The 18,686-nt window shown below is 39.5% G+C and overlaps 1 protein-coding gene across 1 annotated transcript in view; it reads left to right on the top strand.

Moving 5' to 3' along the window:
- LOC128664100 (protein NLRC5) overlaps window positions 1–18,686 on the top strand; it is a 429,645-nt gene that overhangs the window by 347,995 nt on the left and 62,964 nt on the right. Inside the window, exons 30-31 of the mRNA XM_053718792.1 lie at window positions 6,459–6,545; window positions 16,028–16,108. Of these exons, the coding sequence (XP_053574767.1) occupies window positions 6,459–6,545; window positions 16,028–16,108 (168 nt within the window). The remainder of the gene's footprint in view (window positions 1–6,458; window positions 6,546–16,027; window positions 16,109–18,686) is intronic.

The raw sequence follows: 18,686 nt of genomic DNA, 5'->3' as shown, positions 1-18,686 counted from the left end.
CCCACTCAGGAGGCCCCTAGTACATCTAGCGCGCCAATACTCCTTACTATGCAACAATTAACGGCTGTAATGGATAATTCTATCAAAAACATTTTAGCCAAAATGCCCACTTATCAGCGTAAGCGCGACTGCTCTGTTTTAGATACTGAAGAGCATGAGGACGCTGATGATAATGGTTCTGATATGCCCCTACACCAGTCTGAGGGGGCCAGGGAGGTTTTGTCTGAGGGAGAAATTTCAGATTCAGGGAAAATTTCTCAACAAGCTGAACCCGATGTGATTACATTTAAATTTAAGTTGGAACATCTCCGCGCTCTGCTTAAGGAGGTGTTATCCACTCTGGATGATTGTGAGAATTTGATCATCCCAGAGAAACTATGTAAAATGGACAAGTTCCTAGAGGTCCCGGGGCCCCCAGAAGCTTTTCCTATACCCAAGCGGGTGGCGGACATTGTAAATAAAGAATGGGAAAGGCCCGGTATACCTTTCGTCCCTCCCCCCATATTTAAAAAATTGTTTCCCATGGTCGACCCCAGAAAGGACTTATGGCAGACAGTCCCCAAGGTCGAGGGGGCGGTTTCTACTTTAAACAAACGCACCACTATACCCATAGAAGATAGTTGTGCTTTCAAAGATCCTATGGATAAAAAATTAGAAGGTTTGCTTAAAAAGATGTTTGTTCAGCAAGGTTACCTTCTACAACCAATTTCATGCATTGTCCCTGTCACTACAGCCGCGTGTTTCTGGTTCGATGAGCTAGAAAAGGCGATCGATAGTGATTCTCCTCCTTATGAGGAGATTATGGACAGAATCCGTGCTCTCAAATTGGCTAATTCTTTCACCCTAGACGCCACTTTGCAATTGGCTAGGTTATCGGCGAAAAATTCTGGGTTTGCTATTGTGGCGCGCAGAGCGCTTTGGTTGAAATCTTGGTCAGCGGATGCGTCTTCCAAGAACAAATTGCTTAACATTCCTTTCAAGGGGAAAACGCTGTTTGGCCCTGACTTGAAAGAGATTATCTCTGATATCACTGGGGGTAAGGGCCACGCCCTTCCTCAGGATAGGTCTTTCAAGGCCAAAAATAAACCTAATTTTCGTCCCTTTCGTAGAAACGGACCAGCCCCAAGTGCTACGTCCTCTAAGCAAGAGGGTAATACTTCTCAAGCCAAGCCAGCCTGGAGACCAATGCAAGGCTGGAACAAGGGAAAGCAGGCCAAGAAGCCTGCCACTGCTACCAAGACAGCATGAAATGTTGGCCCCCGATCCGGGACCGGATCTGGTGGGGGGCAGACTCTCTCTCTTCGCTCAGGCTTGGGCAAGAGATGTTCTGGATCCTTGGGCACTAGAAATAGTCTCCCAAGGTTATCTTCTGGAATTCAAGGGGCCTCCCCCAAGGGGGAGGTTCCACAGGTCTCAATTGTCTTCAGACCACATAAAGAGACAGGCATTCTTACATTGTGTAGAAGACCTGTTAAAAATGGGAGTGATTCATCCTGTTCCATTAGGAGAACAAGGGATGGGGTTCTACTCCAATCTGTTCGTAGTTCCCAAAAAAGAGGGAACGTTCAGACCAATCTTGGATCTCAAGATCCTAAACAAGTTTCTCAAGGTTCCATCGTTCAAAATGGAAACTATTCGAACAATTCTTCCTTCCATCCAGGAAGGTCAATTCATGACCACGGTGGATTTAAAGGATGCGTATCTACATATTCCTATCCACAAGGAACATCATCGGTTCCTAAGGTTCGCATTCCTGGACAAGCATTACCAGTTCGTGGCACTTCCTTTCGGATTAGCCACTGCTCCAAGGATTTTCACAAAGGTACTAGGGTCCCTTCTAGCGGTACTAAGACCAAGGGGCATTGCAGTAGTACCTTACTTGGACGACATTCTGATTCAAGCGTCGTCCCTTCCTCAAGCAAAGGCTCACCCGGACATAGTCCTGGCCTTTCTCAGATCTCACGGATGGAAAGTGAACGTAGAAAAGAGTTCTCTATCTCCGTCAACAAGGGTTCCCTTCTTGGGAACAATAATAGACTCCTTAGAAATGAGGATTTTTCTGACAGAGGCCAGAAAAACAAAACTTCTAAACTCTTGTCAAACACTTCATTCCGTTCCTCTTCCTTCCATAGCGCAGTGCATGGAAGTAATAGGTTTGATGGTAGCGGCAATGGACATAGTTCCTTTTGCGCGCATTCATCTAAGACCATTACAACTGTGCATGCTCAGTCAATGGAATGGGGACTATACAGACTTGTCTCCGACGATTCAAGTAAATCAGAGGACCAGAGACTCACTCCGTTGGTGGCTGTCCCTGGACAACCTGTCACAAGGGATGACCTTCCGCAGACCAGAGTGGGTCATTGTCACGACCGACGCCAGTCTGATGGGCTGGGGCGCGGTCTGGGGACCCCTGAAAGCTCAGGGTCTTTGGTCTCGGGAAGAATCTCTTCTACCGATAAATATTCTGGAACTGAGAGCGATATTCAATGCTCTCAAGGCTTGGCCTCAGCTAGCAAAGGCCAAGTTCATACGGTTTCAATCAGACAACATGACGACTGTTGCGTACATCAACCATCAGGGGGGAACAAGGAGTTCCCTGGCGATGGAAGAAGTGACCAAAATCATTCAATGGGCGGAGACTCACTCCTGCCACCTGTCTGCAATCCACATTCCAGGAGTGGAAAATTGGGAAGCGGATTTTCTGAGTCGTCAGACATTACATCCGGGGGAGTGGGAACTCCATCCGGAAATCTTTGCCCAAATTACTCAATTGTGGGGCATTCCAGACATGGATCTGATAGCCTCTCGTCAGAACTTCAAGGTTCCTTGCTACGGGTCCAGATCCAGGGATCCCAAGGCGACTCTAGTAGATGCACTAGTAGCACCTTGGACCTTCAAACTAGCTTATGTATTCCCGCCGTTTCCTCTCATCCCCAGGCTGGTAGCCAGGATCAATCAGGAGAGGGCGTCGGTGATCTTGATAGCTCCTGCGTGGCCACGCAGGACTTGGTATGCAGATCTGGTGAATATGTCATCGGCTCCACCATGGAAGCTACCTTTGAGACGAGACCTTCTTGTTCAAGGTCCGTTCGAACATCCGAATCTGGTCTCACTCCAGCTGACTGCTTGGAGATTGAACGCTTGATCTTATCAAAACGAGGGTTCTCAGATTCTGTTATTGATACTCTTGTTCAGGCCAGAAAGCCTGTAACTAGAAAAATTTACCACAAAATATGGAAAAAATATATCTGTTGGTGTGAATCTAAAGGATTCCCTTGGAACAAGGTAAAGATTCCTAAGATTCTATCCTTTCTTCAAGAAGGATTGGAGAAAGGATTATCGGCAAGTTCCTTGAAGGGACAGATTTCTGCCTTGTCTGTGTTACTTCACAAAAAGCTGGCAGCTGTGCCAGATGTTCAAGCCTTTGTTCAGGCTCTGGTTAGAATCAAGCCTGTTTACAAACCTTTGACTCCTCCTTGGAGTCTCAACTTAGTTCTTTCAGTTCTTCAGGGGGTTCCGTTTGAACCCTTGCATTCCGTTGATATTAAGTTATTATCTTGGAAAGTTTTGTTTTTGGTTGCAATTTCTTCTGCTAGAAGAGTTTCAGAATTATCTGCTCTGCAGTGTTCTCCTCCTTATCTGGTTTTCCATGCAGATAAGGTGGTTTTACGTACTAAACCTGGTTTTCTTCCGAAAGTTGTTTCTAACAAAAACATTAACCAGGAGATAGTCGTGCCTTCTTTGTGTCCGAATCCAGTTTCGAAGAAGGAACGTTTGTTGCACAATTTGGATGTTGTTCGCGCTCTAAAATTCTATTTAGATGCTACAAAGGATTTTAGACAAACATCTTCCTTGTTTGTTGTTTATTCTGGTAAAAGGAGAGGTCAAAAAGCAACTTCTACCTCTCTCTCTTTTTGGATTAAAAGCATCATCAGATTGGCTTATGAGACTGCCGGACGGCAGCCTCCTGAAAGAATCACAGCTCATTCCACTAGGGCTGTGGCTTCCACATGGGCCTTCAAGAACGAGGCTTCTGTTGATCAGATATGTAGGGCAGCGACTTGGTCTTCACTGCACACTTTTACCAAATTTTACAAGTTTGATACTTTTGCTTCTTCTGAGGCTATTTTTGGGAGAAAGGTTTTGCAAACCGTGGTGCCTTCCATTTAGGTGACCTGATTTGCTCCCTCCCTTCATCCGTGTCCTAAAGCTTTGGTATTGGTTCCCACAAGTAAGGATGACGCCGTGGACCGGACACACCTATGTTGGAGAAAACAGAATTTATGTTTACCTGATAAATTACTTTCTCCAACGGTGTGTCCGGTCCACGGCCCGCCCTGGTTTTTTAATCAGGTCTGATAATTTATTTTCTTTAACTACAGTCACCACGGTATCATATGGTTTCTCCTATGCAAATATTCTTCCTTTACGTCGGTCGAATGACTGGGGTAGGCGGAGCCTAGGAGGGATCATGTGACCAGCTTTGCTGGGCTCTTTGCCATTTCCTGTTGGGGAGGAGAATATCCCACAAGTAAGGATGACGCCGTGGACCGGACACACCGTTGGAGAAAGTAATTTATCAGGTAAACATAAATTCTGTTTTTAAGGGCTATTGGTCGTTTAGTTTAGGCTAGGGTTTTTTTTATTTTGGGGGGGGCTTTTTTATTTTAATAGGGTTATTAGATTAGGTGTAATTAGTTTAAATTTCTGTAATTTGTTTATTATTTTCTGTAATTTAGTGGTTCTTTTGTACTTTAGCTAATTTAATTTAATTTAGGTAATTGTATTTAATTTAGTTAATTTATTTAATTATAGTGTAGTGTTAGGAGTTAGTGTAACTTAGGTTAGGTTTTATTTTACAGGTAAATTTGTATTTATTTTAGCTAGGTAGTTATTAAATAGTTAATAACTATTTACTAACTGGTCTACCTAGTTAAAATAAATACAAACTTGCCTGTAAAATAAAAATAAATCCTAAACTAGCTACAATGTAACTATTAGTTACATTGTAGCTAGCTTAGCGTTTATTTTATAGGTAAGTATTTAGTTTTAAATAGGAATTATTTAGTTAATGATACGAATATTTATTTAGATTTATTTAAATTATATGTAAGTTAGTGGGTGTTAGGTTTAGGGTTAGACTTAGGTTTAGGGGTTAATAACTTTAATATAGTGGCGGCGACTTTGGGGGCGGGAGATTAGGGGTTAATAAATATAATGTAGGTGGCGGCGATGTTGGGGGCAGCAGATTAGGGGTTCATATGTATAATGTAGGTGGCGGCGGTGTCCGGAGCAGCAGATTAGGGGTTAATAAGTATAATATAGGTGTTGGCGATGTCGGGGGCGGCAGATTAGGGGTTAATAAGTGTAAGATTAGGGGTGTTTAGACTCGGGTTCATGTTTGGGTGTTAGGTGTAAACATAACTTTTATTTCCCCATAGGAATCAATGGGGCTGCCTTAGTGAATTTTACGCTGCTTTTTTGCAGGTGTTAGACTTTTTTTCAGCCGGCTCTCCCCGTTGATTCCTATGGGGAAATCGTGCACGAGCACGTTACACCAGCTTACCGCTGACTTAAGCAGCGCTGGTATTGGAGTGCCGTAATGAGCAAAAAACAGCACTGTAGGTAAGTGAGCGGTGAGAGAAAACTGCTCGTTAGCACCGCATAGCCTCTAACGCAAAACTCGTAATCTAGGTGAAAGGTAGATAACTTGTACTCAGTGGGATATTAGTGCAATAGTTGTGGTTGTACTGTTGGTAAAATATCTTCATATAGCCCTAGGAAAATGTTATTGTTTCACATATTATCCACTTAAAGGGACACTGAACCCAAATTTTGTCTTTCGTGATTCAGCTAGAGCATGCAATTTTAAGCAACTTTCTAATTTACTCCTATTATCAAATTTTCTTCATTCTCTTCATATCTTTATTTGAAATGCAAAAATGTAAGTTTAGATGCCCATTTTTGGTGAATAACCTGGGTTATTCTTGCTGATTGATGGATAAATTCATCCACCAATAAAAAAGTTCTGTCCAGAGATGTGAACCAAAAAAGAAGCTTAGATGCCTTCTTTTTCAAATAAAGATAGCAAGTGAACGAAGAAAAATTTGATAATAGGAGTAAATTAGAAAGTTGCTTAAAATTGCATGCTCTATCTGAATCACGAAATACATTTTTTGGGTTCAGTGTCCCTTTCAGAAGTACTATAGTAAATATGTCATTGGTTTTTGTAGTGACTGCCATTTTTAGATAAACTGCCAAATTACAGCCATTTTATGAGCCATTCAAGAGTTCTGTGTATTTGAAAAAGATTTAATATAAAATGCCAAAGCAAACATAAAATATAGCCTTGTAGGTATAATACTGTTACAGACACTTATACTTCTCTGCCACATATCATGTCAAACTGTGAGTTGAGACAAATTGAACAGATGATTATTCATATTGCTTTACAGTATTGAAGAACCATGGGTTGGAAGCCACTGTATCATTGCACTGCTTAATAAAATCACCGATACATTTGTAAATATTAAAGCAATCAGGTAAGTTGAGGGTATAAAAGACAGAAAATCAGGAGTTTAGATTTATTATAGAGGGGGCTGCATACAATTATGACCTTACTATTGTGGTCTTTTGTTACTTATGAGCATGTTCAATAACCATTGGCATTTCACATTTTCTGTTTTAAAATGGGGACCTTGCAGATTAGGGGTAAGTAGTGGTGGTTGGTACAGCCATGTAGGGGTTGTATATGATGGGGTCTTTCAATCTAGAGTTAGGAAGGATGACAGATAGGGTTACTTAGGCAGTGATTGGCCATAAGGACCCATTGTTATTTAGTGCCATTAACAAACAACAGCAATTGTAATGTTACAATTTTTATTTTTTAGTAATGGCTCCATTTTTTCAACCAGCCCCATGAGAATAAAAAACACCCAATTTTGCCCAATAGCACATTATCTCTTTGTATATATTAGGTAACAATATCTGTTCTAGTAAGTGCAATCAAACGTCCCCCTCACTCTCAGTGTAATAATAGAACATAAAGACATTTTACTTTATAAAGCAGTAGATTACACTCATGTGTTTAATTTGGTAAAATCTGGGCTACATTACAAGAGGCACGCTAACATAAGCACTGTTAAAATGTATATAGTATAAAACAAGGTGTTTTAACGGATTTAGTGGATGAGCGTCAGTATATGGAAATAAATTCAATAAAAAACTAGCTTGATATAATGTATGCACCAGTAAAGCCATTAGAAAATTCAGGGTATGTACTGGAAAATACTTAAGGCTGTAGACCATAAAATCTCCTTTAGCAATACCCCTGCTGCAGTGGTATCTCGATTGAATCATCTGATTATTTTCATCCAGTCAGAAAAATGGAAGCACAATTTTTGTTATTGCACATCCTGTTCATTTTATTTCAGTATGTAAAATGTAAATTCATCATTTGGTGCCTTTAAATAGCCAATTACAGATGTGGAATACATTTAGACCTTTTTAGACTGAAGACCTAGGGCTTCACTCAAGATAGAGTTGGGTTTTTTTTTCTGAGGAGAAGATGAAGACATTTAATCAACATTGAAGACCGTGTAGAAAGATCCTGTGGTTGGGTTGATGTTGAATTCATGGTTTGCGGGTGACTAAATATACTAGAGATCAGCAAGGTGGGGCACTTGAAATCTTGATGATCATCTAAAAGGAACATTTGTTACAATATATCAGCAGAGTGAGATGGGTTTTTCAGTTGTGAAAATTCTACTGGGAGTTCATAATCATCCTGTTGTTTGCAGGACGGTCCCTATCTGAAAGTTCAGCCTAACTCTCTCCTTCCTTCATGTCCAAGCTTCTCTCCACAAAACTACCCAAACTCCATACAGGAATGTACAAAGAAACCACATCTTTTAAACTTCACCAGTGATCTTAAAACTCTACCCTGGGTCATTCGGCCCACATCCCCACTCCACCCATGCTTATATGGATCAAATAAACTATTGGATATCATTGTTGACAAATACTAAACTCATCTAAACTAGTAGAAATCATAGCACAAAATAGCAAAAAAAAGTTTTTGATTAAAAAAATTACAATTTTAATATTAACATCTAATCTTTTTAATACTTAGATTATGCAAAAATCAAGTAATCATGGAGATAAAGAAAAGTACAAACAAGAGGTGAGCTCAATTAGTAAATTTCATGGGAAATTATTAGTTTGTTGTTTTTATGGATTGTTACAACCAATTTAGAAATAAATTGTGTTGCTGCTTGTAATTACCATGCACATTTCATCTAATTTAATTTTATTGATATTCCTTTATCAACCTGCTTACATTTAGTATGGGGGTTTGTTGCTATACTGGAAATCAGTAGGGGTGCGGTACTATTTTACTGGAGCCTAGCAGGGTGGGTTACTGGTTGTAGTGGATATCAAGATGGTAGGGCCCCATTTATGATGTATGGGATTGAGCATTATAAATGCAAGAGATCAGGATGTTAGAGCCCTAGTTATAAAGAATAACAGCTGGGTGAGGCACTGGTTATACAAGTGTGATCAGAGGACTAGGGCAGCATCTGAATATTACCAGTGGTACATGTGTCATACTGAGATCTGCAGAGCTGAACTCTGGTTTTAGTGGAGAACAGCTGGATAGAGCACTTGTTAGACTAGAAATCGACAGGGTGGAAAACTGGTTAAAACTAAGATCAGCAGAACGCAGTTCTAGTTGTACTAGAGATTAGCAGAATAGAGCACTGGTTAGGCTCTAGTGCAGTAGGATGGAACACAGGTTATAGATAGATCAGTATGATGGGGTGTTAAAATGGAGATCAGAAGAATGGAACACAGGTTATACTAGTGATAACTAGAATGGAACACATATTACACTGGAGATTGGTAGGATGGCACACAGGTTATACTAGATATCAGCTAGGATATAACCCAGGTTATGCTAGAGATTGGTAGGATGGAACAGAGGTTATATTGAGATCAGTAGGATGGAGACAGTGTTCTCTCCCTGGCCACCCAGTTGATTTTACTGACAACCCAGCTAAAATTGTAGCTATTATTAACATATTGTTATGTTTATTGCACAAATTAATCATTAAATAAATGTAAGTTAAATTATGCAATGAAATGTTATAGCAGAAAATGTTATAAAATTGTAAAGTATTACACTGCCCCCACCCAGCTACTTTATAATGCCACCTAGCTGGCAACATTTTCTGTGGAGAACACTACTAGAGATAGGTAGGATGAAACATAGCATATACTTGTGATCACTAGGATAGAATACATATTATACTGGAGATCGTTAGGATAGAACACAGGTTATACTAGATATCACTAAGATGGAAAACAGGTTATACTAGAGATCAGTAAGATGGAACACAGTTTATACTAGAGATCAGTAAGATGGAACACAGGTTATACTAGATATCAGTAGGATGGAACACGGGTTATACTAGATATCAGTAGGATGGAACACGGGTTATACTAGATATCAGTAGGATGGAACACAGTTTATACTAGAGATCAGTAAGATGGAACACAGTTTATACTAGAGATCAGTAGGATGGAACACAGGTTATACTAGAGATCAGTAGGATGGAACACAGGTTATACTAGATATCAGTAGGATGGAACACGGGTTATACTAGATATCAGTAGGATGGAACACAGTTTATACTAGAGATCAGTAAGATGGAACACAGTTTATACTAGAGATCAGTAGGATGGAACACAGGTTATACTAGAGATCAGTAGGATGGAACAAAGGTTATACTAGATATCAGTAAGATGGAACACAGGTTATACTAGAGATCAGTAGGATGGAACACAGTTTATACTAGAGATCAGTAGGATGGAACACAGGTTATACTAGAGATCAGTAGGATGGAACACAGGTTATACTAGAGATCAGTAGGATGGAACATGGGTTAAACTAGATATCAGTAGGATGGAACACGGGTTATACTAGATATCAGTAGGATGGAACACGGGTTATACTAGATATCAGTAGGATGGAACATGGGTTATACTAGATATCAGTAGGATGGAACACGGGTTATACTAGATATCAGTAGGATGGAACATGGGTTATACTAGATATCAGTAGGATGGAACACAGTTTATACTAGAGATCAGTAGGATGGAACATGGGTTAAACTAGATATCAGTAGGATGGAACACAGTTTATACTAGAGATCAGTAGGATGGAACATGGGTTATACTAGATATCAGTAGGATGGAACACGGGTTATACTAGATATCAGTAGGATGGAACATGGGTTATACTAGATATCAGTAGGATGGAACACAGTTTATACTAGAGATCAGTAGGATGGAACATGGGTTAAACTAGATATCAGTAGGATGGAACACAGTTTATACTAGAGATCAGTAGGATGGAACACAGTGTATACTAGAGATCAGTAGGATGGAACACGGGTTATACTAGAGATCAGTAGGATGGAACACAGTTTATACTAGAGATCAGTAGGATGGAACACAGTGTATACTAGAGATCAGTAGGATGGAACACGGGTTATACTAGAAATTAGTAGGATAAAACAGAGTATATTAGAAATCAGCAGGATGCAACAAAGGTTATATTAGAGATCAGTAGGACGGAATATATGTTGTACAAAGCTCATTAGAAGGGAACACAGGTTATTTATTTATTTTAAGTTTTATGAAATGTTTGCAATATACAAAAGCTTCATCAGCGATCGTATAAATACAAACAACAAAGAATTTATGTTCCAAAACCAATGCACATAGCAATACAATACTTTCTCTCAGTATTGATAGACACCTGCATAAATGTCTGTTTTTACAAATTAGCCACCAACTGAAACAATTCTTTGTGGCTAGAAAATATTCCCCCCCCTGCCGCCCCCTGCAGACTTGCGGCCAATGGGCCACCAGCAGGGAGGTGTCAATCAACCCGATCGTACTCGATCAGGTTGATTTCCGGCAATGTCTGTCCACCTGCTCAGAGCAGGCGGACAGGTTATGGAGCAGCGGTCTTTGTGACCGCTGCTTCATAACTGCTGTTTCTGGCAAGCCTGAAGGCGAGAAACACGGGGCATCAAGCTCCATTCGGAGCTTGATAGATAGGCCCCATTGTGTACAATAAACACATGAAATACTCTTCACAAATAAATGTTATAGAATTGTAATCGCCAACATGCCTGTCTGAAATTAATGGTATTTTACTTCTTATGGTAGTGAGAGTCCAAGAGACCTTACTCTTGAGAATTACATCACCTGTCCACCAGGAGGAGGCAAAGACACCCTACACCAGAGCTTTAAGTTTCCCTCCTACTTCCCCTTCTCTCCCAGTATTTCTTTGCCTTGTCAAGGAGAAGGCATGGGTAGAGGTGTTACTGTAATTTGTGAAGATTTTAAGTATTTATTTCCCTCAGCGGACATCTCTTAGAAGAGAGGGAATTAGGAAAGTGCTGGTGCATTATTCTTCTCCCTTTTGGAGATGAGTCATAAGCAAGCCATGGGTGTCACTGGGAAGTCTCCTCCTGTTTGGCCAGACTATGCACTCTTCTAATATAAGTCATATTCTATTTGTATACAGCAAGATTTCCTGTATTGAGCATTTATTTTCTGTGGACACTTTACAGAGGAGTGGAACTGGATGGGGGTAAGTACCTTAACCTATATGTTCCACTTGTCTATCCCAGTATGCACTTAGTAAGTGCTGAGGATTCCTCACTACTGCAGGTGACCAGTTAACCCCCAGTTTCTCAGCCAGCATTTTCCTTCTCATGTAGGAGGTTTGTGCACACTGGGGTAACAACCTGGGATATCAGGGTATACAGGCACTTGTACGAGCTTTAAACTAATGGATGGGCTATGTACTTATGTGAGGAGTATGTGTGGACATGTTTTGTCACTTAGAGGGGTCTTTCCTTTATTAGGGGTATGGCCCTTTAAGCAGTCTCTGCCGGGTAGGGCCTCAGCACTCTGGTCACATTTTTTCTTTTCTCCAGAGTGCTAAGTTATACGAGACATACTGAGGCTGCAGCCAGCTCTGGGACTTAGACCACATTGCGGTAGGCGAAAGAGGTGTGGCTAACCTTAGCGCCTCGGATGGTCAGTTTGGTGCGCTCTCTATTTTCTTCCTCTTCCAGTGCGGCTGCATATATATATATATATCATTTCTGCATAATGTACTTGGAATTTTTAAGCCATTGACGCTTTAGAGTAGCATCAGGCTTCCACACACTTTCTCTAAGGGGACTGGTAGCAAGGGTCACTGATAGGGGAAGGGTGTTTTTCTGGTATTAAAACATTTCATCTTGTTAACCCTTTCTAATCACGGGTTGGGGTTTCCTTCTAGAGGCATGGAGCAATCTGGGACTGAAACCCACGGAGGAAATGTCTTTTTTAAGGGTGGTCCCTCAGACATTATACTTCCAATTGATACATTTTTACTGTGCAAGGCTGTCACAGTTTGTATCACCACGAACACCAGTCTGTCTGGTTTGGGAGTGGTTTGGGGTCCTCTGAAGGCATAGGGTGTCTAGTCTCCACAAGGAGTGGTTCTACCCTTCAGTGTCAATGCTCTTCAGTCGGGACCTGTACATCGCTCATCTCTGTTCATTTGTATTCAATAAGACAGTGTAACCGCAGTGGCATGCATAAACCATCTTGCACCCTGACCTGGGTGGAAGTGAATCTCTGTACGATTTCAGCTATTCACATTCCAGGGGTGGATAACTGGGAAGCAGACTAATTGAGCTATCAAACGCTCCATCCAGGTGAATGGTCTCTCAACCAAGAGATCTTCAATCAATTGATAGTTCAATGGGGATATCCGGAGATAGATCTAATGGCGTCCCGTCTCACTCACAAGCTCCAACAATACGGTTCAACATTGAGGGATCCTCAGGCAGAGCACAATACTGATAGGGAAGGGGAAGTAGGATGGATGCTTAAAGCTCTGTTGTAGCTAGTATTTGCCTCCTACAGGCCAGGTGATGTATTTCCCAAGAGTAAGGTCAGGTGGACTCTCACTAACAAGAAATAAATTAATTTATCAGGTAGGAATACATTTTGTTTTTCTAGAGCCAGAATGAGTAAAATCTGATTCCACCAATCTGCTGCTGTTGGCACAGAACCGCAGGCTATACTAGATATCAGCAGGACAGAACACAGGCTATAGTAGAGATTGGTAGGATGGAACAGAGGTTATACTAGATATTGACAGGATGGAACACAGGTTATACTAGAGATTGGTAGGATGGAACAGAGGTTATACTAGATATTGGCAGGATGGAACACAGGTTATACTAGAGATTGGTAGAATGGAATACATGATTTTTCGATTTTTTTTTCTCAAAATTGCATGGTGTGGAAAAGCATTAGTCTATAAGAGTACTTTAAATTAATAGGTTTGTTCAAGAGTTATATCAATGGTCTGCTGGAATATGCATCGATACTATATGATGGAACACAGGTTATACTAGAGATCAGCAGGATGGAACACAGGTTATACTAGATATCAGCAACATGGAACACAGTTTATACTAGAGATCAGTAGGCTAAAACACAGGTCTTACCAAAGATCACTAGGATGAAACACAGGTTATACTAGAGATCAGTAGAATGGAACAGAGGTTATAAACATCAGTAGTAGGATGGAACACAGTTTATACTGGGGATCAGCAGAAAGGAACACTGGAGATTGCTCGGATAGGTCAGAGATTATACTAGAGATGAGCTGAATGGAGCACTGTCTATACTGGAAATTAGCTTAGTGGATACTGCTTATACTGATACTAAACTGAATTGGAATATTTATCACTGTAGATCAGTAGGGGGGTATGGGTTAATCATTGTTTAAAAAAACCAAAGCTCTAATCTGTGGTTAAAATTCAATTATATTTTATTTCTTAGTTATGTTTCTTGGTTTCAAGAACTGGAACTAATAAGGTAAGTTTTTTTCTTAGATCAATGCATCATTTTTTTGCATTATTTTTGTAATCATCTCTTCTAGATATTCATCTATAACCCCAATTCTGAAAAAGTTGGGACATTATGGAAAATGCAAAAAAAAAAAAGAAAAGAGTCATGTAAAAATGTAATTCACCCTGTAAAAAACATTATTAACACATTGTTTGATGTTTTACTTTGTGAATTTAATGTATTTTTGAAAATATAGACTCACTTCAAATCTGAAGACTACAATTTAGGACTAATAGTGATGTGACAAGTTGAAATAAGAAGGTGATGTGAAACAGGTGAGGCAATGGTGTAATCCTAGTATATAAGGAGCATCCAAAAAAGTCCTAGTCCTTCAAGAGCAAGGATTGGTTGAGGCTCGCCAATCTGCAAACAGATGCGTCAGTGAATAATCCAACACTTTGAGAACAACATTCCCCAAAGACAAATCGGTAGGATTTCTACAGTGCACAATATAATTAAAAGATTTAAGGAATCCAATCAAAAGCAAGGCCAAAAACCACTTCTGAATGCGCGTAATCTCCAATCACTCAGACGTCACTGTCTCAAAAACCTTCATGAGTCTGTAATGGATATCCTGACATGGGCTCGGTAATACTTTGGTAAACCTTTGTCAGTCAACACCATTCGCTGCTGCATACACAGATGCAAATTAAGGCTTTACTATGCAAAGCAGAAGTTGTACATCAACACTGTCAAGAAGCACCGCCGACTTCTCTGGGCTTGGTCTCATCTGAGATGGACAGTAGCACAGTGGAATTGTGTTTTGTGGTTCGATGAGCCAACATTTTAAATAGTTTTTGGAAAAAACAGCCGTGTTCTCCAGGCCAAAGAGGAAATGGAACATCCAAGCTGTGATCAGCGTCAGGTCCAAAAGCCAGCATCTGTCATGGTATGGGGGTGTGTCAGTGCCCATGGCATGGGAAACTTTCGACATCTGTGAGGGCACCATTAATGCAGAAAGACATGTATATATTTTGGAGCAACATACAGTATGTTGCCATCCAGACGTCATCTTTTCCAGGGACTTTCCTGTATTTTTCAGCAGGACAACGCCAGACCATATTCTGCCTGGTTTATAAGTGCATGGTTGCGTAAACAGAGAATGCCTGCAGTCCTGACCTGTCTCTGATTGAAAATGTGTTACGCATTATGAAGCGCAAAATAAGGCAACAAAGGCAGTACAGTTACGCAGCTGAAGACATGCATAATGGATAAAAGGGGGAACAATTCTGCTTGCTAAACTTAACCAACTGGTGTCTTCAGTGCCCAAACGCTTAGCAAGTGTTATTAAAAGAAAAGGTGATGTTACACAGTCGTAAACAGTCGACTGTCTCAACTTTTTTGGAGTGTGTTGCAGTCATCAGATTTGAAATGAGTGTATATTTTCAAAAATACATTAAATTCACAAAGTAAAACATCAAATAATGTGTTAAAGGGACACATTTTTTCTTTCATGATTCAGATAGAGCATGCAATTTTAAGCACCTTTCTAATTTACTCCTATTATCAATTTTTCTTCATTCTCTTGCTAACTTTATTTGAAAAGAAGGCATCTAAGCTTTTTTTTTTTTTGTTCAGACCTCTGGAAAGCACTTTTTTATTGGTGGATGAATTTATCCACCAATCAGCATGGACAACCCAGGTTGTTCACCAAAAATGGGCCGGCATCTAAACTTATATTCTTGCATTTCAAATAAAGATACCAAGAGAATGAAGACAATTTGATAATAGGAGTAAATTAGAAAGTTGCTTAAAATGTCATGCTCTATCTGAATCACAAATGAAAAAATTTGGGTTCAGTGTCCCTTTAATATTGTGTTTTCAATATAGTACAGGTTGAATTGAATTTTCAAAAGACTTTTTTTTTTTTTTTTTTTTGCATTTTCCATACTGTCCCATGTTTTTTTCAAAATTGTGGTTGTACAAAGCTTTATGAAATTGATTGTTTTAATTATTTATTTATTTTTGTAAATGTAGAATGTTTTGCAAATTGATCTAGTGCCACACTGACACTAATTATGTTTTATAATAGGTTTAACCACTGTGGATTGGATGAAACAAACATGTCTATTCTCAGTATGTTTAAGCAGTGCACAAGGCTCTCAGTATTAAAGTAAGTAGAATAAAAAGGTTTTTATTCTTTCAGTAAAATGAGCAACGAGTCACAGCACAGCAGCATTTTAACAATGGCTTAAATAAACCCCCACTTTTCCCTTGGTCTTTTACACATTCAGGATGTATATCTCATTCAAGCATTTTTTTTAAATTGTATTAATTTATATTCATAATCGGCTAGATTACAAGTGTTGCTGTACGGCTTTTAACGCTGAAAAAATGAGTCGTGTTGGTATAGCTGTAACTTAAGCATTTTAGCCTGTAACGCAACGTCCATTCTGCACTCAGGTTGTGCGTTCAGGCTAAAATGCTTGCGTTACAGCCTATACCGACACGATCCATACCATTCCATACCATCTGAGAGCAGTAGTTATGGATTTTGTGTAACAAAAATGTTTCACAAAACTCATAACTAAGATGTTTCAAAGTACACCAACACCCATAAACTACCTATTAACACTAAACCGCCATCCCCCAGCATTGCAAACACTATATTAAACCTATTAACCCCTAATCTGCTGCCCACCCACATTGTGACTATTAAATAAAGGTATTAACCCCTAATCTGCCGCCCACCTACATCGCCAACACTATTTAAATATATTAACCCCTAAACCTCCGGCCTCCCACATCGCCGGCACTAAATAAACCTATTAACCCCTAAACCTCCGCCTTTCACATCGCCAACACTATAATAAAGTATTAAACCCTAAACATCCAGCCTCCCACATAGTAACTACTAAACTAAACCTATTAACCACTAGACTGCCGGCCACTCCACATAGCAAAACACTAAATTAAACTATTAACCCCTAAACCTAACACCCCCTAACTTTAAATTAAAATTACAATATAACTATCTTTAAAAAATTAAATCTTACCTGTGAAATAAAAATAAACCTAGCATTAAACTATAAATTAACCTAACATAACTATTCTAAAAAAATACAAAAATACTGCCAATTAAAAACCTAAATTAAAATTTTTAAAACCTAACACTACGAAAAAAAATTAAAAAAATCTAAAATTACAAAAAATAATAAACACTAAATTGCAAAAAATAAAAAACACTAAGCTTACAAAAAATAATAAATTAAATTATCAAAAATTAAAACAATTACACCTAATCTAAAAGCCCTATAAAAATAAAAAAGCCCCTCCAAGATAAAAACACCCCCTAACCTACAATAAACTACCAATTACCCTTAAAATGGCCTTTTGAAGGGGAATTGCCCTAAGTTAAACAACTCTTTTACCTGTAAAAAAATACAAAGTCCCCCCATCAGTAAAACCCACCACCCAACCAACCCCCTAAAATAAAAAACCTAAACTACCGTTAGCCCCTAAAGGGGCATTTGTATGGGCATTGCCCTTAAAAGGGCATTCAGCTCTTTTCCAACTGCCCATCCCTAATCTAAAAAATAACCCACCCAAATAAAAAAAAAAACCCCACTAACCCCAGAATATCTACTCACGGTTCCTGAAGTCCGGACATCCATCTTCATCCAGGCGGCGAGAAGTCTTCATCCAGGCAGCGACACCTTCATCCATTTCAGGGACTCTTCATCCTGGAAGCTGATCCCATCCTGCGCGGAGCGTCCGCTTCATATGGCCAATAGGATGAGAGCTACTAATTAGAACATCCAATAGGATTTCAGTAGCTCTCATGCTATTGGCCATATGAAGCCATTTTGAAACGGCTATCTTGCATTCAACTTCAGTGTACGGCGTTGACCGTATGAAGAGGACGCTCCACACATTATGGTATCCACTTCCAGGATAGCTCCACTCCGCGCCGCCGGGATTAAGATAGAAGACATCCGCAAGATGGATAAAGGTGTCGCTGCCTGGATGAAGAGTTCTCGCGGCCTGGATGAATATGGATGTCTGGACTTTAGGAACCGTGAGTAGATATTCTGGGGTTAGTGTTCAGTTTTTTTTTGTTTTTTTTGGGGTGGGTTTTTTTTTAGATTAGGTATGGGCACTTGGAAAAGAGCTGATTGCCCTTTTAAGGGCAATGCCCATACAAATGTCCCTTTAGGACAAATGGGTAGTTTAGGATTTTTTAGAGTTAGGTTTTTTTAGGGGGTGTTATATATTTTGGGGGTCTTTTTTTATTTTTATAGGGCTATTAGATTAGGTGTAATTGTTTTTATTTTTGATAATTTCGTATATTATTTTTTGTAAGCTTAATGTTTTTTATTTTTTTGTAATTTAGTGTTTATTATTTTTTGTAATTTTCAATTTTTTTGTTAGTTTTTTTTAAATTTGTACTTTAGATTTTTAATTGGTAGTATTTTCTTATTTTATTAGAATAGTTATGTTAGGTTAATTTATAGTTTAATGTTAGGTTTATCTTTATTTCACAGGTAAGTTTTTATTTATTTTAAGATAGCGATATTGTAATTTTAATTTAAAGATAGGGGGGTGTTAGGTTTAGGGGTTAATAGTTTAATTTAATGTTTTGCAATGTGGGGGGCCGGAGGTTTACGGGTTAATAGGTTTATTTAGTAGCAGCGATGTGGGGGGGCGCGGAGGTTTACTGGCTAATAGGTTTATTTAGTAGCGGCAATGTG

Source organism: Bombina bombina, chromosome 1 (genome assembly GCF_027579735.1).
Source record: "Bombina bombina isolate aBomBom1 chromosome 1, aBomBom1.pri, whole genome shotgun sequence".
Taxonomy (NCBI): Eukaryota; Metazoa; Chordata; class Amphibia; order Anura; family Bombinatoridae; genus Bombina; species Bombina bombina.
The sequence above is the reverse complement of the archived record's forward strand: the minus strand, read 5'-3'. Positions and strand labels throughout refer to the sequence as shown.